Source organism: Ranitomeya imitator, chromosome 5, assembly GCF_032444005.1.
Source record: "Ranitomeya imitator isolate aRanImi1 chromosome 5, aRanImi1.pri, whole genome shotgun sequence".
In the NCBI taxonomy this organism is placed as follows: Eukaryota; Metazoa; Chordata; class Amphibia; order Anura; family Dendrobatidae; genus Ranitomeya; species Ranitomeya imitator.
In genome coordinates this window covers 710,498,061-710,521,455 of record NC_091286.1, presented here as the reverse complement: position 1 = coordinate 710,521,455, position 23,395 = coordinate 710,498,061, and the positions used below count along the sequence as shown (strand labels likewise).

Below are 23,395 nucleotides of genomic sequence, written 5' to 3'. Positions count from 1 at the left end.
TCCGGGACTCATCACCCGTGGGTTCGATGAGTGGTGGCAGCATGTATCAGTGGGTGTGTGGCCTGGGTCTGTGTGATTTATGCTCCCATTACAGCATAGGACAGAGGTTGAATGCTGGGCTGAGAGTGGGGAGATAGATTAACCCTTGCAGGCACAACCCCAAGTCACGCGCTGAGAGCGGACACGTGACGAATTAGTGACACCACGGAGTAAAGGATCCGTGACAACTGCTGGCAGAGCGGTGGGATAGAATTATTTCTATTAGATCATTAGTGCATGTTTTAAGCAATTATTTCCTGTACTAAAGAATTGGTATCCTTGCGAGGAGTACACCAGTTCTACAAGGATCGACTCAGTGCTTACTTAGACATACTTGCAAACAGTTTCCTCTCCCCGTTTTTCTTTTCTAGCTTTTATTTGGCAAAGGCTGTTCATCGATGTGGCAGCCCAGTACAAGCAGCAGAGCAAAGAGGCTCTGACCGAGCTCTGTGAGCATAGAGGAATAGAGACGGCCGTCAGATCCTGGGAGCTGCTGATACGCACCTTGGTCGAGCAGGACATAGAGCAAAGTGCTGGAACATCTGGGCAACGAGAGAATTCACCTCAGAGAGACCCAGCAATGCCAGCTCTTGCACTGGAGATGCCTGATGGAAATGCCAGTGCTGAGGAGCCTATGGACTGTACTTTACAAATGGACTTCACAACTGCTGGGATCAAGTGATCCCAATCTGCGCATGCAGCTTATTCTACAGCACCGACAGGCTGCTGCTGCAGAATGCCGAGACTGGGCCGAGAGAGAGGTTGCCGAACTCCAGGCTGAGAGAGGCTGCAGACCGCCGGGACCGACAGGCTGAGAGAGAGACTGCAGAACGCCGAGAGGAGAGTGAAGCTGCAGAACGCCAGGAGTAGAGAGCTTTCCAACTTCCTGCCGATATCGTGTAGCATAGTCCACCACTGTGAGGATGTACTTTTTGCCAGAGCTGCTAGGGATTGCAAGTGGCCCTATGATATCCACAGCCACTCGCTGGAAAGGCTCATCAATCACAGGCAGTGGTATCAATGGAGCTTTCTGTATATTCCCGGACTTCCCAACTCTCTGACAAACTACGCATGATCGACAGTAATAGGCAATATCTGTCCCCATCTTGGGCCAATAGAAGTTTTGTGTCAGGCGAGCTTTAGTCTTTTGTATTCCAAGGTGTCCGGCCAGAGGAATTTCATGGGTAATCCTCAATAATTGTTCCCTAAATGGATAAGGGACGATCAGTCGCCGTTCATAGTCCCAAGATTCTGTAGTATCCGTGGGAATAGTCTCTGTATACAGTCTGCCCTGGTCCCAGAATACTCTCTCTTTCCCAGAAGCAGCAGGGGGTCGGCTTGCAAGACATCTGAGCTCCTCCTGGAAACTGTCAGCCTGCAGGCCCTGGCCTAGTGTGACTGGCAGGCCCTGGTCTGAAGCTGAGTCTTCAGTGTCGGTTATCAGGGACCTTGTTGGGTCTGCTATGTGAGGAGGCTCCGGGGCCACAGTATGGGCTTCCTATCCTGGCAGTTCTGTCTGAGACTCATCCTCTAATCTTTAGGCCTTGAGTCTGAGCCGCAGCCTGACTCCGGGTCATAGTTGACACATAATTACAGTCCTGTGCATTGGGACATTTTCCCTCCTCGCACGGGATCTCAGGTGGGTCACTTGCTTCCACCTTCTCTGTAGCATTTACTTGCAAGGGAGGAACATAGTGGGACACCATCCTCCCCAGGTCCGTGCCTAGCAACACATTGGTGAGAATAGCCTCTGACACTCCCACTTCTCTCAATCCTTTCCCTGCTCCCCAGTCCAGGTACACACGGGTCATGGGCACGGCAGGGCTGACCCCTCCAATCCCGGTTATAGACATAGTCTTTCCTGGTATGATATCGGCAGGGGTTATCATGGCTGGATACCCTAGGGTCACCTCTGCCCCAGCGTCCCTGAGGCCAATAATTACTTTATTGCCATCAGTGACAGATTGACAGTTCTCATTTGCCCTCGCATCAGAGCCGGCCACAAAGAGGAGAGTTGGTGGGGACACAGACGGCTTTGTGGTTGTAGTTGGGCGTTTCTCCCTATCAGGGCAGACAGCGCTAACATGTCCCACTTTGTTGCAGGAGAAGCATCGGCATGCATCACCTAAAGAATGTCTTCCCTGGGGTCCCATAGAAGGTGGGCTTGGACAGCACTGATCAGCCGGCAGAGAGAGAAGGGTCCCCGTTTGGCTTACCTCCCTTCCAGCTGAATCCCGATTGCTTCCGCACCTCAGGCATCCTGTTAGCCAGATAGCAGTCCGCAATCTTTGCAGCCTGATCCGCAGTTTGTGGCTCCCGATCACACACAAAATCGTCGTACATCTGTGGGTCACATGTGAAGAAATTGATCCTTGACCATAAGATCCGTTAAGTCCTCAAAACTGTTAACAGAAAGTCCCCTAATCCATTGGTGGAACGTGGTCCTTAAGGTGCTCACAGCATCCGCTTAGCTGTCCGTTGATCCACGTTGTAGGTTCCGGAACTTTCTGCGATACAGTTCTGGTGTTAGGTTGTATTTCCTGATCAGGGCCTCTTTTATGGCTTCATAGTTCCCATCTAGCTCTGGTGGGAGGCCAGCAAAAACTTCCAGAGCTTTGCCTCTCAACTCTGGGGTTAGATACTGTGCCCACTGCTCACGGGGTAGATGGTATTTCATGCAGGGTTTTTCAAACCCCCGAACGAAAGTATCTTATTCCATATCCTTCTCCATTACAGGGAAGTTTTCTAGACGTCTCCTTGGATTTCTGTCCAGGGAGGGGGTTATCTGAAGACTGATACCCCTCTCGATTTGAGAAATCTGAAGCTTGAAAGCTCTCTCCCCCCGGCGTTCTGCAGCAGCAGCCTCTCGGTACTGTACAATAAGCTGCATGCGCAAATTGGGATCACTTGTTCCCAGCTCTTGTAAGGCCATTTGCAAAGTACAGTCCATAGGCTCCTCAGCACTGGCATTGCTGACACTTCCATCAGGTATCTCCGGTGCAAGAGCTGGCATTGCTCGGTCTCTCTGAGGTGGACTCTCGCCTTGGCCAGATGTTCCAGCACTTTGCTCCATGTCCTGCTCGACGGAGGCGCGTATCAGCAGCTCCCAGGATCTGTTGGCTGTCTCTATTCCTCTCTGCCCACAGATGTCGGTCAGAGCTTCTTTGCTCTGTTTCTTGTACTGGGCTGCAATATCGATGAAGAGCCTTTGCCAAATAAAAGATAGAAAAGAAAAATGGGGAGGGGAAACTGTTTGCAAGTATGTCTAAGTAAGCACTGAGTTGAACGTTGTAGAACTGGTGCACTCCTCGCAAGGATACCAATTCTTCAGTACAGGGAATAATTGCTTAAACCATGCACTAATGCTCTAGTAGAAATAATTCTATCCCACCCCTCTGCCATCAACTGTCACGGATCCCACTCCGTGCTGTCACTAATTCGTCACGTGCCCGCTCTCAGCACTTGACTTGGGGTTGTGCCTGCAAGGGTAAATCTATCTACCCTCTCAGCCCAGCATTCAACCTCTGTCCTATGCTGTCATGGGAGCATAAATCACACACCGACCCAGGCCACACACCCACTCATACACACTGCCACCACTCACGGAATACACGGGGATGAGTCCCGGGAATTACTAATACTGTCTACCACTCATATGGATCATACAGTTTAAGGCTATAGATTCTTTTAGAATAGAACATTCAAGGTTCAACTTGTTAAAGTTTTATGCTTTAATACAAAAAGGTTCAGTGCTTACAGTAAGAATGAGGTCTAAAAATATAATCATGAAAAGACATACAACTATGCAAAACAGTACAAAATAAACAGGAGAAAACTTACAGAAATAGCTAACTTGTAGTCTGCTTCTGCTCCCTGAGGGTGGGTGAATATGGAGTTGGTGGAACACATCAGCTTCAGCTACCCTCACATGTGAACAATTTTGAATGTATACAAGTAAAATTTATAGTCAACCTGGAGGTCAGATTTATAGACCAGCCCCTCAAGTTGATATTCTAATTCCTTGTTTTTGATTGGACCACGGCCGCACCCCCAGTGAATATATTATTTCTCTGAGATTCTTCCTGTAAAGCTTCCCACAGATAGTGTCAGACTGTAAGTGACATCTCTCTTCCAGAGATCTAGGAGGTGTCAAATGCTCCCTTTCTTCTTTAGTTTCCAGCATGACGCCCTGGTGAGATTTGGAGACAGAAGTCTGCTGTCTCAGGAAAATACATATTAAGGCCATGTGCACACGTTCAGGTTTTTTCGCGTTTTTTTTCCCGCGTTTTTTCGCGCTAAAAATGCTATAAAAACTCATTAAAAACGCATACATTATGCATTCTATCATTTAGAATGCATTCTGCATGTTTTGAGCATGTTCATTATTTTTGCGGATTTTCTCCGTTTTTCCCGCAATTCTATGCATTTGGGAAAAAACGCGAAAAAAACGCATGCGGATTTCTGGCAGAAATGTCCGGTTTTTGTCAGGAAAATTTCTGATTGCGACCTGCAGCCTTCAGGACCGATGTTACATTATTACTAGTCACACAAACTTATACATAGTTCACTGCCCACATACAGTAGAGACCAACAGTTTGGACACACCTTCTCATTTAAAGATTTTTCTGTATTTTCATGACTATGAAAATTGTACATTCACACTGAAGGCCTCAAAACTATGAATTAACACATGTGGAATACACATGCTCTTATTCATTCCCATCTGGACTACTGCAACTCTCTTCTAATCGGTCTCCCTCTTTCCAACTTTCTCCTCTACAATTCATCTTGAATGCGGCAGCCAGAGTCATATTTCTGTCCAGCCGCTTCACCGATGCCTCCATCTTGTGCCAGTCATTACACTGGCTACCCATTCGCTACAGTGTCCAGTATAAACTCATCTCTCTCCCCCACAAAGCTCTCCACAGTTCTGCACCGCCTTATATCTCCTCTCTCATCTCCGTCTATCACCCTACACATGCCCTCCGTTCTACAAATGACCTAAGACTAACATCCCCCGTAATCCGAACCTCACACCTCCGTCTCCAAGACTTCTCTCGTGCTGCGCCAGCTCTCTGGAATGCACTTCCCCAGACGATCAGACTGATACCTAGCCCCGACCTATTCAAGCGCGCTTTAAAAACCCATCTCTTCAAACAAGCCTACCACATCAACTACTCAGTAAACTAACTTTGTCCTGTTCCCTCCTTCCAAGTATTACTCTGAATCTGCCCCCTACTATTCATCTGTCTCCACACCCTCCACCACATGATAACTGCACTTGATACTTGACTATTGCACTTAAACACACGGGCTGATGACCGGATCATGCAGCTTTGTATGAAAATTCCTATTTATTATAATTGCCAGACCTGAAATAACAAGCACTTTTCACCTATTGTGTCCCCCCATTTCCTTGTAGATTGTAAGCTTGCGAGCAGGGACCTCACCCCTAATGTCACTGTTTAAATTGTCTTAACTTGTACCGAATTTATTGTCTGTACATGTCCCCGCTTAATTGTAAAGTGCTGCGGAATATGTTGGCGCTATATAAATAAAAATTATTATTATTATATACTTAACAAAAGAGTGTGAAACAACTGAAAATATGTCTTACATTCTAGGTTCTTCAAAGTAGCCACCTTTTGCTTTGATGAATGCTTTGCACACTCACGCTCTTGCACACTCATGAAAATACAAAAAAATCTTTAAATGAGCGTACACCACAGATTGTACTCTATATTTCTTTCTAGTGCATTATGAATCATGGTATGTGTTTTAAAGGGGCCACTGAGACTCTTTTGCCCGGGGTCCAAGATAAAATGGAGTCTGTCCTGCCTTTTGATATCCCAAACTACGTGTTTGATGCCCCTAAATTCAGCCTAAAATAAACAGAACCCTCCAGCAATCCCTCTCCTGGATCTGGCATCCTCAACCAGGAGAATCCAACTCCAGCATCGGTAACAAAGTAATGTCTCCTCCTAACCTCTTCATGTAATTCTTATTGACAAGGATAATGTGTTCCTCCCTTACAGTCCTGATATAAATATTATATAGTCCTGACCTTCTAGGCCCTCAAGAAGATCTGTGCATCTAATGTTCAGCCGTGTACATTGATCTTACAAATCGATCACTTTGTCGGTCTACAGAAAACTAAATTCCTTTAGCAGAGAAGAAACTTGGTCATAAAGCGAAAAGATTCCTCACCAGCGTCAACCCCCTTCATGCTCTTTACTATTGTTAATAGATCTGATTGATCGACCCCCAGTGACGAACCTGGAGAAGACTTTATGGGGAAGCAACACCCATTGTTAGTATAGGGAATTAAATATCTTTCAGAGGGTTTCCCGTTATTCTCTGAGAAGTTACCAGGTTTTGTTCCCGTTCTTCCTCGGCTTCTATATCCAAGTTGGATTCCATAGAAGAGTCTCCTGTATCAGTGTCTCCTGTATCTTTCTATCTTCACCCTCACGGCTGTATCCAGCACACTGCTGACAGAGCGGCCCAGACATCACCACCACCAAACCACTGGCAGTAACTTTGTGTTGACTCTCGATCTCCAACTACCAGGGTCCTCGGACCTCCCAAACAGCAGGGAGTAATCCTGGTAGTCAGTGCCACATGAGCTCTCCTGCTGAGATGGACGGGCAGCTGCAGAGACCACACATAATATATCATGTTCTTATGTTTCCTTATGTGTAATATTCATCAGCATCTCTCCATATACAGGATTACACCATAGAGAAGACATTAGGTGATTGTGTGACTCCCATCATCCATCTCCATGTATCCGGAAGAAGGAGCAGGAGTGAGAGCCCCATCACAGAAGCCCCACACTCCCCGATGTCTGAGAAGAATGTCCTAGATCTCATCAACGAGATCACAGAGCTGCTGACTGGAGAGGTGACTGCTGGGAAATGCTACAGTAATACAGTGGAGGATTCTGGGTGATGAGAGGAGACTGCTGGGAGATTATACAGTATACAGTGGAGGATTCTGGGTGATGAGAGGAGACTGCTGGGAGATTATACAGTGTACACTGGAGGATTCTGGGTGAGGAGAGGAGACTGCTGGGAGATTATACAGTATACACTGGAGGATTCTGGGTGATGAGAAGAGACTGCTGGGAGATTATACAGTATACACTGGAGGATTCTGGGTGATGAGAGGAGACTGCTGGGAGATTATACAGTGTACACTGGAGGATTCTGGGTGATGAGAGGAGACTGCTGGGAGATTATACAGTGTACACTGGAGGATTCTGGGTGATGAGAGGAGACTGCTGGGAGATTATACAGTATACACTGGAGGATTATGGGTGATGAGAGGAGACTGCTGGGAGATCATACAGTATACACTGGAGGATTCTGGGTGAGGAGAGGAGACTGCTGGGAGATTATACAGTATACACTGGAGGATTCTGGGTGATGTGAGGAGACTGCTGGGAGATTATACAGTATACACTGGAGGATTCTGGGTGATGAGAGGAGACTGCTGGGAGATTATACAGTATACACTGGAGGATTCTGGGTGATGAGAGGAGACTGCTGGGAGATTATACAGTGTACACTGGAGGATTCTGGGTGAGGAGAGGAGACTGCTGGGAGATTATACAGTATACACTGGAGGATTCTGGGTGATGAGAAGAGACTGCTGGGAGATTATACAGTATACACTGGAGGATTCTGGGTGACGAGAGGAGACTGCTGGGAGATCATACAGTATACACTGGAGAATTCTGGGTGATGAGAGGAGACTGCTGGGAGATCATACAGTATATACTGGAGGATTCTGGGTGATGAGAGGAGACTGCTGGGAGATTATACAGTATATACTGGAGGATTCTGGGTGATGAGAGGAAAGGAGACTGCTGGGAGATCATACAGTATACACTGAGGATTCTGGGTGATATTGGTATACAGTTAGGTACAGAATTATTTGGGCAGTTACACAAGTTTTGGCATTTTAGGTGTTTACCAAAACATAATCAAGATTCTCAGCTTTATCTTGAAGGGCTTCACATCCCAATTTCAGGAAGGGTTCAGGTATTACAGCTCTTTAATATGTAGTTCTCTCTTTTGCAAGGGACCAAAAGTGATTGGACAGTAATCTCAAAATCTTTTTAATGGGCTGCATAGGCTTTTCCCCTGTTAGTTAATCATCAGTTAATCAGGTAAATAGGAGCTGATTCCAGGTGTGGTATTTGCATTTGGAAGTGGTTGCTGTGAGCCCACTACATGCAGTCAAAGCAGGGCTGTGGAGTCAGTCGTGGAGTCGGAGTCGAAGTTAGTTTTGGTTGGAGTCGGAGTCGGTAGAAATGTACCGACTCCGACTCCAGCTTTAAAAAAAAGTATTAATATTTCATAATTGAACTTTCATATGAATTTTATAAATGTTACTCAAATATATGTTCTATCAAAATATGAACAACCGTGATAAGCAGTTCTGCTGGAGATGGAGACATTTCTTCTTGTGTGTCACTGTTCTCCACTGCCCTTATCTAATCTTATACTTGGTTAACCTCATGCTGCCTCAAGCCCCTACTTACAATGTATGAAACTGAAAATGTGTTGCAAATGTGTTAGTAGTAAAGCTCCTCCTCTAGACTAGATGTTTACTAGGTGTGCGTCTTCCAAGCATCTCGCAGCTGCTATTCAGAAGAGGAAGACTGTAAGAAGTATTATCCTTTCAACAAACTTTGCATCAGTTAACTGTGAGTACATGAGGAATAACAGTATTACTGACCACTATATCAGTTGTACAACCTGGCAATAATTTTGTACAATTGTTTTTAGGAAAAACAGTTGTCATTTGGATTGTGAATGCAGAATTAAAAACCTGAGAATGTCAACGAAGCGTCACATTAAATCAGCTGTATTTGAACATTTCTCCATCACTCAAGATAGAAAACATTATGTCCCAAGGTGAAATCCCAAGAAACAATGAAAACCCTATATTAAGGGTCACCAATCTAACCCAAGAAGAGGTGCGAAACCGGCTAAATAAGATTAAAATAGATAAATCTCCGGGTCCGGATGGCATACACCCACGAGTACTAAGAGAACTAAGTAATGTAATAGATAAACCATTATTTCTTATTTTTAGGGACTCTATAGCGACAGGGTCTGTTCCGCAGATTTGGCGCATAGCAAATGTGGTGCCAATATTCAAAAAGGGCTCTAAAAGTGAACCTGGAAATTATAGGCCAGTAAGTCTAACCTCTATTGTTGGTAAAATATTTGAAGGGTTTCTGAGGGATGTTATTCTGGATTATCTCAATGAGAATAACTGTTTAACTCCATATCAGCATGGGTTTATGAGAAATCGCTCCTGTCAAACCAATCTAATCAGTTTTTATGAAGAGGTAAGCTATAGGCTGGACCACGGTGAGTCATTGGACGTGGTATATCTCGATTTTTCCAAAGCGTTTGATACCGTGCCGCACAAGAGGTTGGTACACAAAATGAGAATGCTTGGTCTGGGGGAAAATGTGTGTAAATGGGTTAGTAACTGGCTTAGTGATAGAAAGCAGAGGGTGGTTATAAATGGTATAGTCTCTAACTGGGTCGCTGTGACCAGTGGGGTACCGCAGGGGTCGGTATTGGGACCTGTTCTCTTCAACATATTCATTAATGATCTGGTAGAAGGTTTACACAGTAAAATATCGATATTTGCAGATGATACAAAACTATGTAAAGCAGTTAATACAAGAGAAGATAGTATTCTGCTACAGATGGATCTGGATAAGTTGGAAACTTGGGCTGAAAGGTGGCAGATGAGGTTTAACAATGATAAATGTAAGGTTATACACATGGGAAGAAGGAATCAATATCACCATTACACACTGAACGGGAAACCACTGGGTAAATCTGACAGGGAGAAGGACTTGGGGATCCTAGTTAATGATAAACTTACCTGGAGCAGCCAGTGCCAGGCAGCAGCTGCCAAGGCAAACAGGATCATGGGGTGCATTAAAAGAGGTCTGGATACACATGATGAGAGCATTATACTGCCTCTGTACAAATCCCTGGTTAGATCGCACATGGAGTACTGTGTCCAGTTTTGGGCACCGGTGCTCAGGAAGGATATAATGGAACTAGAGAGAGTACAAAGGAGGGCAACAAAATTTAATAAAGGGAATGGGAGAACTACAATACCCAGATAGATTAGCGAAATTAGGATTATTTAGTCTAGAAAAAAGACGACTGAGGGGCGATCTAATAACCATGTATAAGTATATAAGGGGACAATACAAATATCTCGCTGAGGATCTGTTTATACCAAGGAAGGTGACGGGCACAAGGGGGCATTCTTTGCGTCTGGAGGAGAGAAGGTTTTTCCACCAACATAGAAGAGGATTCTTTACTGTTAGGGCAGTGAGAATCTGGAATTGCTTGCCTGAGGAGGTGGTGATGGCGAACTCAGTCGAGGGGTTCAAGAGAGGCCTGGATGTCTTCCTGGAGCAGAACAATATTGTATCATACAATTAGGTTCTGTAGAAGGACGTAGATCTGGGGATTTATTATGATGGAATATAGGCTGAACTGGATGGACAAATGTCTTTTTTCGGCCTTACTAACTATGTTACTATGACATGGCTAACCCTCAACTGACGCTAAATGAAAGTCAGTGGAATCAGGTGACTGAGCTAGAAAAATTGCTAGAGCACCCATTTACAGTGACTACAAAATTACAAGCAGAGGACTTAACTCCAGGTATTTTCTTACAGGAGTGGAAGAACCTGATGTTTCGCCTGTCCCAAAGAGGAGGTTTAATTGCAAGTAGCATTGCTACATCATCGGATTCTTGTAGATGATCAACAGCTAACTTAAGGAAAAGAAGCTCTGTTTGAAATAGCAGTAAGGATGAAAGGGTTGCAGAACAGTCAGGAGGAACAAGAAGAATTTGGTCGTCTTTCCACATCTTCACCCTCATCAACTGATGAAGAATTTAATTTAGAAAAATATTTGGATCACAAGGACCGTGCAAATCGTTCCCTCATAGAAGAGTCATCCCCATCAAAGAACACAGCAAGTACATTTCAGCAGAATTTTTCATGTGCACTAAAAGAAATTGAGAAATTTGACCGCTCATCAAAAATAACAGTGCAACAAGTGATTCCTCTGTATCCGGACATTGTCAGAGATGTTGCCCGAGTGGTTACTGCTTTGCCACCAACCCAAGTTAGTGTAGAGAGGTTGTTCTCTGCTCTCAAAATAATTAGATCAGATTTGAGGGCATCCATGAAGGAGGATCTGACAAAGGCAATACTTTTTCTGAGGACAAATTTATAGATTTCTTCTTATTAACTGCATAACAGTGTTTATTGCATATTTACTTACAAGAGTTTAGAAAAGTTAATAAAAGTTATTTGCTATATTTTAATTGTATTCTAATAGAGCAAAAAATATATTTAAGTGGTCTGATTACTTATATGATGGTGAGAAACTGAATAAGCACGATGTTAATATTTTACAACAGTAAATTTGTTACGAATTGGCCATTTATGAAGGAGGCAGAGTCGGAACCTGATAAAATCCAGGAGTCTGAGTCGCAACTGTGGCTTACCGACTCCACAGCCCTGGGCCAAAGTAGCTCTCAATGGAAGAGAAACAGACTATTATTACTGTAGGTTGAGAAAAGGAGAATTCCAAAGAGAAAGACAGAGCAAAAATGTTAGGAGCTGCCAAATCAACAGTTTGGTATATTCTGCAAAAAAAAAGAGAGAGCACTGATGAGTTTGGGAAGTCAAAAAGGGCTGGTTATTCATGGAAGACAACAGTGGTGGAGGTTCACAGAATAACTTTTGCACTACAATTGCACTACAAATAGGCAGAGAACCAGATGCTCTGCGTTCCTTTTGTGAACATTGCCACATACAGAGTATATTTTTTTGCATTGGTGTACTACACGGCCAATCCCTGATTGAAGGCTGGCTGTTTCTTTTGGTATTGCACCTGTGCAGTTGCCATTTTACTTGGGTCCGCTGCACCCTGGTAGTGCAATTGTATTGAGGCCCATTTAGACAGGTAAGCATCTCTGCCTGTTTTTGTTTTTTTTCTTGAATACTGTAAGCACAACACCCACTTGTGAACGTCAGGCCCTCATACCACCCTCATGGAGTCGGTTTCTGAGAGTTTGAGCAGACGCATGGATGTTGGCAGCCTGCTGGAGGTCATTTTGCAGGGCTCTTTAACTACTCGTGTTCCTCCTTGCACTAAGGAGGAGGTAGTGGTCCTGCTGCTGGGTTGTTGCCCTCCTACGGACCCCTCCACGTCTCCTGGTGTACTGGCCTGTCTCCTAGTATCTGCTCCATGTTCTGGACACCGTGCTGCCAGACACAGCTACACTTCTTGCCACAGTTCGCATTGATGTGCCATCCTGGATTAGCTGTGCTACCTGGCAGCTTCTGTGGGTTGTAGAAATCAAAAGTAACCGAAACAACAGCTAAAAACGATGAGAACAGAGAAATGGTCTGTGGTCACTCCCTGCAGAACTCCTTTATAGGGGTTGTCTTGCTAAATGCCTATCATTTCCACCTATTGTCTGTTCCATTTCCAAAGAGAAAGAGCAATACATTCCGGCAATCCCAACGCATTGTTACGTTACCTCTTTATATATCACTGGTGAAGCCACAGCTAGATTATGGGATCCAAGTTTTGAATCCTCATTTTAGAAAGGATATTCAAAAGTTAGTTCAAATGTGTCAACTACATTATTACACGGGATAGAGGCCTCTCCTATATAACACGGGATAGAGGCCTCTCCTATATTACACAAGACGGAGGCCTTTTCTATTTTACATGCGATGGAAGCTTCTCCTATATTACAGGGGATGGAGGCCTCTCCTCTATTACACGGGATGGAAGCCTCTCCTATATTACAGGGGACAGAGGCCTCTCCTCTATTACACGGGATCGAGGCTTCTCATGTGATGAGAGGTAGGAAAACTTGAGCTTGTTTAGCTTAGAAAAAAGGCATCTCGGAGGAGATCTTGTTTACATGTATAATACCTGTGTGGTCAGTACAGAGGACGGCCCGTGACTTATTCCTTCTATAGACCATACAGAGGACCTGTGGGCACAGATTATGGGTGGAATAAAGGCGATTCCGGCAGATAAATAGGAAAGGGTTCTTTACAGTTAGAGCAGTCAGACTGTGCAATGCTGACCACAAGAGGTAGTAATGGCCGACACTATAACAGATCCTTATACAAGGGCCGGATGATTTCCTCCATACACAGAACATTGTGGGTTATAGATAATTAGTGGCAACATGAACAATTGGTGGAGGAAGGGAGAACCTGATGGACGGGCGTTTTTTCAACCTATTAATGTAATTATGTAACAGCAGGAGAAATGGATTCACAATCTGTGCTGCTTCTTAACGGGACAGGTTGATTCCACAGAAGTGTGATTGACTTGGAGTTATATTGTGTTAAGGGTTTATTTATTTCAGCAATCTATTCAAGATGAACATTTTCTTTATGATAAAGTTGATTTTTTTCCAATTACTTTTCAGCCCCTGAAATGAGGATTTGTAGAAAGATGGCAGTAATTCCTAAACGTTTCACAAGAGATTTTTTTTCCTCCTCTTTAAATAAACGTGAAAGTCTCCACTTCGATTACATCTCAGTTATTTCATTTTACATCCAAACTAGCGACCTGCAGAGCTGAAATCACGAGGATTCCTCTCTGGCCAATGATTTCTGCTCCTAACTGTATGTTTGTCAGGTTCCTGTCAGGTGTCAGGATGCCGCTGTCTATTTCTCCATGGAGGAGTGGGAGTACATGGAAGGACAGAAGGATCAGTACCAGGACGTCAGGATGAAAAATGACCCAACGAGGAGCGACCAGGACAAAAGCAACATGACTGCAAGAATATTACTCCTCGCCCTGGAGATAATCGACTTGTTAAAGGGAAAGGTGAGAGTCTCCCATGAGATCACTCTGATCTCTATTAATATAACAGGACTGAAAAGATGGATAGAATCTGTGGTGATCGGCGTCTGTCACTGTACACAGGAGCAGACGGTGGTGAAGAAGACGTCCGGTGACCGTGTGACCCCCGGTATGTCCGGAGGACGGAGCAAGATCCAGAACCCCAACACAGAACCCCTGCACTCCCCGACACCGGAGAAGAAGGTCCTAGAACTGGCCAACAAGATCACTGAGCTGCTGACCGGAGAGGTGACTGCTGGGAGATTACACTGGGGGATTCTGGGTGATGAGCGGAGAGGAGACTGCTGGGAGATTATACAGTATACACTGGAGAATTCTGGGTGAGAAGAGGAGACTGCTGGGAAATTATACTGGGGGATTCTGGGTGATGAGCGGAGAGGAGACTGCTGGGAGATTACACTGGAGGATTCTGGGTGATGAGAGGTGACTGCTGGGAGATTACACTGGAGGATTCTGGGTGATAAGAGGAGACTGCTGGGAGATTATACAGTATACACTGGAGGAGTCTAGGAGAGGAGACTGCTGGGAGATTACACGGGGGAATTCTGGGTGATGAGCGGAGAGGTGACTGCTGGGAGAATATACACTGGAGGATTCTGGTGGGTGATGAGAGGAGACTGCTGGGAGATTACATGGAAATTCTGGGTGAGGAGAGGACTGCTGGGAGATTACACTGGGGGATTCTGGGTGATGAGCAGAGAGGTGACTGCTGGGAGATTACGCTGGGGGATTCTGGGTGATGAGCAGAGAGGACACTGCTAGGAGATTACACTGGAATTCTGGGTGATGAGCGGAGAGGTGACTGCTGGGAGATTACACTGGAGGATTCTGGGTGATGAGCAGAGAGGTGACTGCTGGGAGAATATACACTGGAGGATTCTGGGTGATGACAGGAGAGGAGACTGCTGGGAGATTATACAGTATACACTGGAGGATTCTGGGTGATGAGCGGAGAGGTGACTGTTGGGAGAATATACAGTATACAGTCATGGCCAAAAGTATTGACACCCCTGCAATTCTGTCAGATAATACTCATTTTCTTCCTGAAAATAATTGCAATCACAAATTCTTTGGTATTATTATCTTCATTTAATTTGTCTTAAATGAAAAAACAAAAGAGAATGAAGCAAAAAGCAAAACATTGATCATTTCATACAAAACTCCAAAAATGGGCCAGACAAAAGTATTGGCACCCTCAGCCTAATACTTGGTTGCACAACCTTTAGCCAAAATAACTGCGACCAACCGCTTCCGGTAACAATCAATGAGTTTCTTACAATGCTCTGCTGGAATTTTAGACCATTCTTCTTTGGCAAACTGCTCCAGATCCCTGATATTTGGAGGGCGCCTTCTCCAAACTGCCATTTTTAGATCTCTCCACAGGTGTTCTATGGGATTCAGGTTCTCCTCTCTGCCTGCAGCACCCTGCCATTCACTGCTACCATGTCTCAAGGTAATAGCCCTTCATTTTCAGTGTATCCACTGTATTGATTGCATTACAATGAAACCCTGCAAAGTGCTCTGGATGAAGCTGCTCCTCCTATACATAAAACAACTCGGCACAGACGGCAACAACCGTGGCACACGCTGCAAACACGTTTCCTGCAGCGGTGCTCCAGGTGCGCAGAACGTCTGTGGAGAAAATCTAATCTACCCGAAGATTTCATCCATTATAAGTTCATGCTAAAGACATACAATTCTGCCCTTCACCTCTCCAAACAAACCTACTTCAACACCCTCATCACCTCCCTGTCCAATAACCCTAAACGTCTCTTTGACACGTTCCAGTCCCTACTCAACCCAAGAGTGCAGGCCCCAACCACGGATCTCCGTGCTGACGATCTGGCCAATTACTTCAAAGAAAAAATTGACCACATTCGACAGGAAATCATCTCCCAATCTCTTCATACCATGCACTGTCCTCCCTCCCCCACTGCATCTTGTTCACTCTCTGACTTTGAAGCAGTTACAGAAGAAGAAGTAAGCAGGCTCCTTGTATCTTCTCACCCGACCACTTGCACCAGTGACCCCATTCCGTCACATCTCCTCCAGTCCCTTTCCCCGGCTGTCACCTCTCACCTAACAAAAATATTCAACCTTTCCCTCACTTCCGGTATTTTTCCCTCATCATTTAAGCATGCCATCATACATCCATTACTTAAAAAACCATCCCTCGATCAAAACTGTGCCGCAAATTATAGACCTGTCTCTAATCTTCCCTTCATCTCTAAACTCCTCGAACGCCTGGTCCACTCCCGTCTTACCCGCTATCTCTCAGATAACTCTCTTCTTGACCCTATTCAATCTGGCTTCAGCTCTTTACACTCTACTGAAACTGCCCTCACTAAAGTCTCTAATGACCTACTAACAGCTAAATCTAATGGTCACTACTCCATGCTAATTCTCTTGGATCTCTCTGCAGCATTCGATACTGTGGATCATCAGCTCCTCCTCACTATGCTCCGCTCCATCGGCCTCAAGGACACCGTTCTCTTCTGGTTCTCCTCCTATCTCTCTGACCGATCCTTCACTGTATGTTTTGCTGGTTCCTCCTCCTCTCACCTTCCCCTTACTGTTGGGGTTCCTCAAGGATCAGTCCTAGGCCCCCTCCTCTTCTCGTTGTATACTGCCCCTATTGGACAAACAATCAGTAGATTTGGTTTCCAGTACCATCTCTATGCTGATGACACCCAATTATACACTTCTTCTCCTGATATCACACCGACCTTTTTAGAAAACACCAGTGATTGTCTTACCGCTGTCTCTAACATCATGTCCTCCCTCTATCTGAAACTAAACCTGTCAAAAACTGAACTCCTCGTGTTCTCTCCCTCTACTAACCTACCTTTGCCTGACATTGCCATCTCCGTGTGCGGTTCCACCATTACTCCAAAGCAACATGCCCGCTGCCTTGGGGTCATCCTTGATTCTGACCTTTCATTCACCCCCTACATCCGATCATTGGCTCGCTCTTCCTACCTGCATCTCAAAAACATTTCTAGAATTCGCCCTTTTCTTACTTTCGACTCTGCAAAAACTCTGACTGTTTCACTTATTCATTCTCGTCTGGACTATTGTAACTCTCTACTAATCGGTCTCCCTCTTGCAAAACTCTCCCCGCTCCAATCTGTCCTGAATGCTGCAGCCAGGATCATATTCCTCACCAACCGTTACACCGATGCCTCTACCCTGTGCCAGTCATTACACTGGCTACCCATCCACTCCAGAATCCAGTACAAAACTACTACCCTCATCCACAAAGCACTCCATGGCTCAGCACCACCCTACATCTCCTCCCTGGTATCAGTCTACCACCCTACCCGTGCCCTCCGCTCCGCTAATGACCTCAGGTTAGCATCCTCAATAATCAGAACCTCCCACTCCCGTCTCCAAGACTTTACACGTGCTGCGCCGATTCTTTGGAATTCACTACCTAGGTTAATACGATTAATCCCCAATCCCCACAGTTTTAAGCGTGCCCTAAAAACGCATTTGTTCAGACTGGCCTACCGCCTCAATGCATTAACCTAACGATCCCTGTGTGGCCTATTTAAAAAAAAAAAAAAAAAAAAGGTTCCTCGCATCATGTTCTCATACACTTTATGCAGTATTAGCCTTCTGTGTCTGTACTGCTACATACTTAGGCAGATAACTGGTTCATGCAGCTTTACATGAACACCCGAGCCTTACACTATGGCCGGTCCGAATAACTAAAGCAATTGTTACCATCCACCTCTCGTGTCTCCCCTTTTCCTCATAGTTTGTAAGCTTGCAAGCAGGGCCCTCACTCCTCCTGGTATCTGTATTGAACTATATTTCTGTTATGCTGTAATGTCTATTGTCTGTACAATTCCCGTCTATAATTTGTAAAGCGCTGCGGAATATGTTGGCGCTATATAAATAAAAATTATTATTATTGATAATTATGTTGCTTATATCCTGATACACATCCCCTGTTGATTATCACACTCAGGGGTCTATTATAGGGGTATGCTCACTTCTGAGATCTTGTGCACACCTTGCAGCATTACCCTTGATTAGCCTTTTTTCATCCATGGGTCTGCAGTCAGAGTAGGTTGCTCTATTTCTTGCATGCTGTCTTTTGTAGTGTGTGTTTGCCATCTTTCACATGCCACCTTTTAGCTGCTCCTCTCCTATACCTGTTTTTGTCTTTAATATGTTATTCTCCATTATTACCTGTTGTATATTTGATACTTTAATAAATTTATATTAGCAATTTATTTTTTTGAGTACCTCTACTTTCTAGCACAGACCTTAGGTCTATGACCTGTCCCTTTATTATTCTGTGGATTTAGGCTCTACGTTTGGGTCTGGTGTTGGTTTTTTTAGGTTCATATGTTCAGGCCTAGAGGTACGCTCCCTGTTGGCCGAGAGGGCATTTTTGTTTAGGTTTTTTCTGGTCTCATTGCTGGCCACCTTAGAAGTCTCCAGTGCTTTCTCTCAAACCATTTTCTAGTGCTTTTTGAAGTGTGTTTTGGGTCATTGTCCTGCTGGAAGACCCATGACCTCTGAAGGAGACCCAGCTTTCTCACACTGGGCCCTACATTATGCTGCAAAATTTGTAGGTAGTCTTCAGACTTCATAATGCCATGCACACGGTCAAGCAGTCCAGTGCCAGAGGCAGCAAAGCAACCCCATAACATCAGGGAACCTCCACCATGTTTGACTGTAGGGACTGTGTTCTTTTCTTTGAATGCCTCTTTTTTTCTCCTGTAAACGCTATGTTGATGCCTTTGCCCAAAAAGCTCTACTTTTGTCTCATCTGACCAGAGAACATTCTTCCAAAACGTTTTAGGCTTTTTCAGGTAAGTTTTGGCAAACTCCAGCCTGGCTTTTTTATGTCTCGGGGTAAGAAGTGGGGTCTTCCTGGGTCTCCTACCATACAGTCCCTTTTCATTCAGACGCCGATGGATAGTACGGGTTGACACTGTTGTACCCTCGGACTGCAGGGCAGCTTGAACTTGTTTGGATGTTAGTCGAGGTTCTTTATCCAACATCCGCACAATCTTGCGTTAAAATCTCTTGTCAATTTTTCTTTTCCGTCCACATCTAGGGAGGTTAGCCACAGTGCCATGGGCTTTACACTTCTTGATGACACTGTGCACGGTAGATACAGGAACATTCAGGTCTTTGGAGATGGACTTGTAGCCTTGAAATTGCTCATGCTTCCTCACAATTTGGTTTCTCAAGTCCTCAGACAGTTCTTTGGTCTTCTTTCTTTTCTCCATGCTCAATGTGGTTCACACAAGGACACAGGACAGAGGTTGAGTCCACTTTAATCCATGTCAACTGGCTGCAAGTGTGATTTAGTTATTGCCAACACCTGTTAGGTGCCACAGGTAAGTTACAGGTGCTGTTAATTACACTAATTACCGAAGCATCACATGATTTTTCCAACAGTGCCAATACTTTTGTCCACCCCCTTTTTTATGTTTGGTGTGGAATTATATCCAATTTGGCTTTAGGACAATTCTTTTTGTGTTTCTTCATTTAAGACACATTAAATGAAGATAATAATACCAAATAATTTGTGTTTGCAATCATTTTCAGGAAGAAACTGAGTATTATCCGACAGAATTGCAGGGGTGTCAATACTTTTGGCCATGACTGTACACTGGAGGATTCTGGGTGATTAGCGGAGAGGAGACTGCTGGGAGATTATACAGTATACACGGGAGGATTCTGGGTAATGTCGGTCTCATTGGTTTTCAGGTTCCTCTCAGGTGTCAGGACGTCACTCTCTATTTCTCCATGGAGGAGTGGGATTATATAGAAGGACACTGGGAGCAGTATAAGGACGTTGTGGTGGAGGAGCATCGGCCTCTTGTATCACCAGGTAAGAGGAGACTTCAGTTATTTCTGTGGTCACCACTGGCAGATATAATACAGCCTCACTACTGTCCCAGGCCATGCATATATGTGTTTACAATTGCCCGTTAGTATAATTATTATTTGGTTGGAACATAAATTTGCCAGTGTCTGAGTGTACACTGATGATCATAGAAGCAAAGCAGGTTTACTTTGGGATGTGGTCTGGAAGTCCAGCGCTCTCTTTTGTGCTACCTCTCGTGACTGATGAGAACATCTCAGACACAGTTACTGGGGAAGCAACAACCATTGGAGGATCCCGTATTCCGCATCTTCTCTTCCCCCTGATAATTGGGGTATTTGCCCCTAATGTGCAATGGATTCCATAGCATTTCTTCTAGAGCCTTCAACCTGGATCAGAGGTGGAATATGGATGGACCTTTACATTTAAAGTTGGAATTATAAAAAATCATGAAATCTGTTTTTATTTCTAACAGAAAATGCAAGTGATCGTCCTGGAGGAAAAGTTTTGTTATCTCTAGAATTTAATGTTAAAGATGAAGATATCATGTGTCAGTCCTCAGGAGAAAACCACATTACCCTTAATGTACATCAAGAACATCTTGTTAAATATAGGAGAAGTCATATGAGAGAGAAGCCGTATTCATGTTCAGAATGTGGTAAATGTTTTTCACAAAAATCTACCCTTGTTAATCATGAGAGAATTCACAAAGGAAAAAGGCAGTTTTCATGTTCAGAATGTGGAAAATGTTTTTTAAGTAAATCCGATTTTGTTAGACATGAGAGAATTCACACAGGAGAGAAGCCGTACTCATGTTCAGAATGTGGAAAATGTTTTTCACTCAAAGTTATTCTTATTAATCATGAGAGAATTCACACAGGAGTGAAGCCGTTTTCATGTTCAGAATGTGGAAAAGGTTATAATTGTAAATCAGATCTTGTTAACCATGAACGAATTCACACAGGAGAGAAGCCATATTTATGTTCAGAATGTGGGAAATGTTTTTCAGGCAAAAATCTTCTTACTAAACATAAGAGAATTCACACAGTAGAGAAGCCGTTTTCATGTTCAGTATGCCAGAAACATTTTGCACATAAAACACATCTTAATATACATGAGAAAATTCACACAGGAGTAAAGCCGTATGCTTGTTCAGAATGTGGGAAATGTTTTCGAAGGAAATCGGCTCTTAATAAGCATAAAAGTGTTCACACAGGAGAGAAGCTGTATTCATGTTCGGAATGTGGGAAATGGTATAATACAAAATCAAATGTTTTAGCTCATAAGATAACTCATACAGGAGAGAAGCCGTATTCATGTTCAGAATGTGGTAAATGTTTTGCAGCAAAATCAAGTCTTACTGTACATGAGAGAATTCATACAGGAGAGAGGCCTTATTCATGTTCTGTATGTCAGAAAGGTTTTAAATATAAATCAAGTCTTATTGTACATGAGAGAGGTCACACAGGAAAGAAGCCGTATTCATGTTCTGAATGTGGAAAATTCTTTATGCATAGATCAAGTCTTATTACTCATGTGAAAACTCACACAGAAGAAAAGCCGTATTCATGCTCAGAATGTGGAAAATGTTTTAATACTGAAGCTCTGCTAAGTTCTCATCAAAACGATCACACTGGAGAGAATCCAGTTACATGTAGCGAATGTGGGATCTGTTTTATATATGAATCAAGTCTTCTCAGACATAAGAAAATTCATGCTCAGAGTGTGGAGACTGTTTCTTCAAACAAATCTTTTCAGGTTAAACACCAGAGAAGTTACACAGTAGAGAAGCCGTACTCATGCTCAGAATGTGGAAAATGCTTTAATTCTGAAGCCCTGCTAAGGTCTCATCAAAGAGATCACACTGGAGAAAATCCATATACATGTAACGAATGTGGGATCTCTTTTATATATGAATCAAGTCTTCTCAGACATAAGAAAATTCATGTTCAGAGTGTGGACAATGTTTCTTTAAACGAATCCTTTCAGGTTAAACACCAGAGAAGTTACACAGTAGAGAAGCCGTACTCATGCTCCGAATGTGGAAAATGCTTTATTAGAGAAGACAAACTTCATAGTCATCAGAGAAGTCGCATGCAGGGAGGGAGCTGTTTAATATGAATCATTGTTACGAATATTTACAACATTTTTTCTAGTTTTACACAGAGTATATATATATATATATATATATATATATATAATTTGTTAGTTTTTTTTGATAGTTACAATTGTTATGTGTAGACAATTAAAGGAGTTTTCCACTAGCAGGACAACACCATCTCAATCTGAATGTTTGCTACCCCCATTAAAATAACATTTATACCTACCTCCCATGTCAGTGACATTTCAGCGGTGTCTGCGCTCTCGGTCCTGGGCTCAGGTGAAGTTGTTACATCACATGAGCTCTGCGCTCAATCAGCACCGGCTTCACTGTCCCCGCCTTCGGACATAAGTAAATAGTAGGAAGTGTTCGGCCAGCCGCAGCTCTCACCTCCTCTTGATTTATTGAGTCTCTAATAGAGGCCGTCCCCTTGGTAATATGCCGTCCCCCAGTATGTATCGGGAACAGTTTAGAACAGCTTGGCTTTCCATCAAAGGTTTCTCAAGTCTGCAGGCACTAAATGTAACGTGTCAATTTCCACAGAAGACACAAAATCAATCAATGACATCTGGACTATGAATTCCCTTATTAATTGTAACACCAATTATGTTGTATACTGTACAATGCAATTCTTTGTGGGATGTACGAGCTGAAAACTGAAAAAAGAATATTGGAGCATCTACAAACTTTACCAGTAACAACAGGACACATTCGGTAACCAGACATTTTCTGGAGACACATAATGGGAACATTCAAAGTCTCACATTCTTTGGAATTGAGTTAATCGTCCAGATAGAGGAGGAGACTGGTGGAAAAACTGTTACTGAGGAAGGCGTCCGTGATTAGGTTGGACACGAAGCGACCCATAGGAATGACTTATAGAAACGATACTATGTGTAATTACTGACGTGTAGTATTGATATTGTTCTCTAATTATGAGCTTGTCCCGTGTTCCATATAGCGCTGTATTAATTGCATATTGTTACATTCTTATAATTTCTATGTCCACGTGGTTTTCTGTGATTCTCATAATTGATGGTTGGTTGCTTTAAATCGTATATACCATGATTCCCTGATACACTCGAAGGGCGGTCCGCCAGAAACGCGTCAGGGTGAACCTTCCCACTCCCCATCATGGATATTAGAACAATATTGTAATCATTATGGAATAAAGCTTTGAAGACTTTCTCCATGTCTGCTGCATTCTGTCTTCTTCCTTTGTAATAAGCTGAGTGTCCGTCCTCCTACCGGCTCCGTGATTAGTTTCCCCAGGGCTCGTTCAGACGAGCGCTCTATAGGTACGTGTGCTGTTCCTGTGCACCGTGAAGAGCCGGTGTGCCGGTACACACATCAGATTCTCCACATGAGCCAGTGGTGTGAGTCATAACCATTGTAGCGGCCATTATTCTTGTCCGATGTCTGGAGCAGACGTGTATGTATTGT

At 43.9% G+C, this 23,395-nt stretch overlaps 1 protein-coding gene across 1 annotated transcript in view; it reads left to right on the top strand.

Moving 5' to 3' along the window:
• The window catches only part of LOC138638922 (zinc finger protein 665-like), a 40,403-nt gene extending 17,265 nt beyond the window's left edge, over nt 1-23,138 (top strand). The window contains exons 4-8 of the mRNA XM_069728673.1: nt 6,769-6,942; nt 13,773-13,964; nt 14,064-14,228; nt 19,734-19,857; nt 20,327-23,138. Coding sequence (XP_069584774.1) covers nt 6,769-6,942; nt 13,773-13,964; nt 14,064-14,228; nt 19,734-19,857; nt 20,327-21,972 — 2,301 coding nt within the window. The 3' untranslated portion in view covers nt 21,973-23,138. The remainder of the gene's footprint in view (nt 1-6,768; nt 6,943-13,772; nt 13,965-14,063; nt 14,229-19,733; nt 19,858-20,326) is intronic.
• Nucleotides 23,139-23,395: the final 257 nt, after the last annotated feature.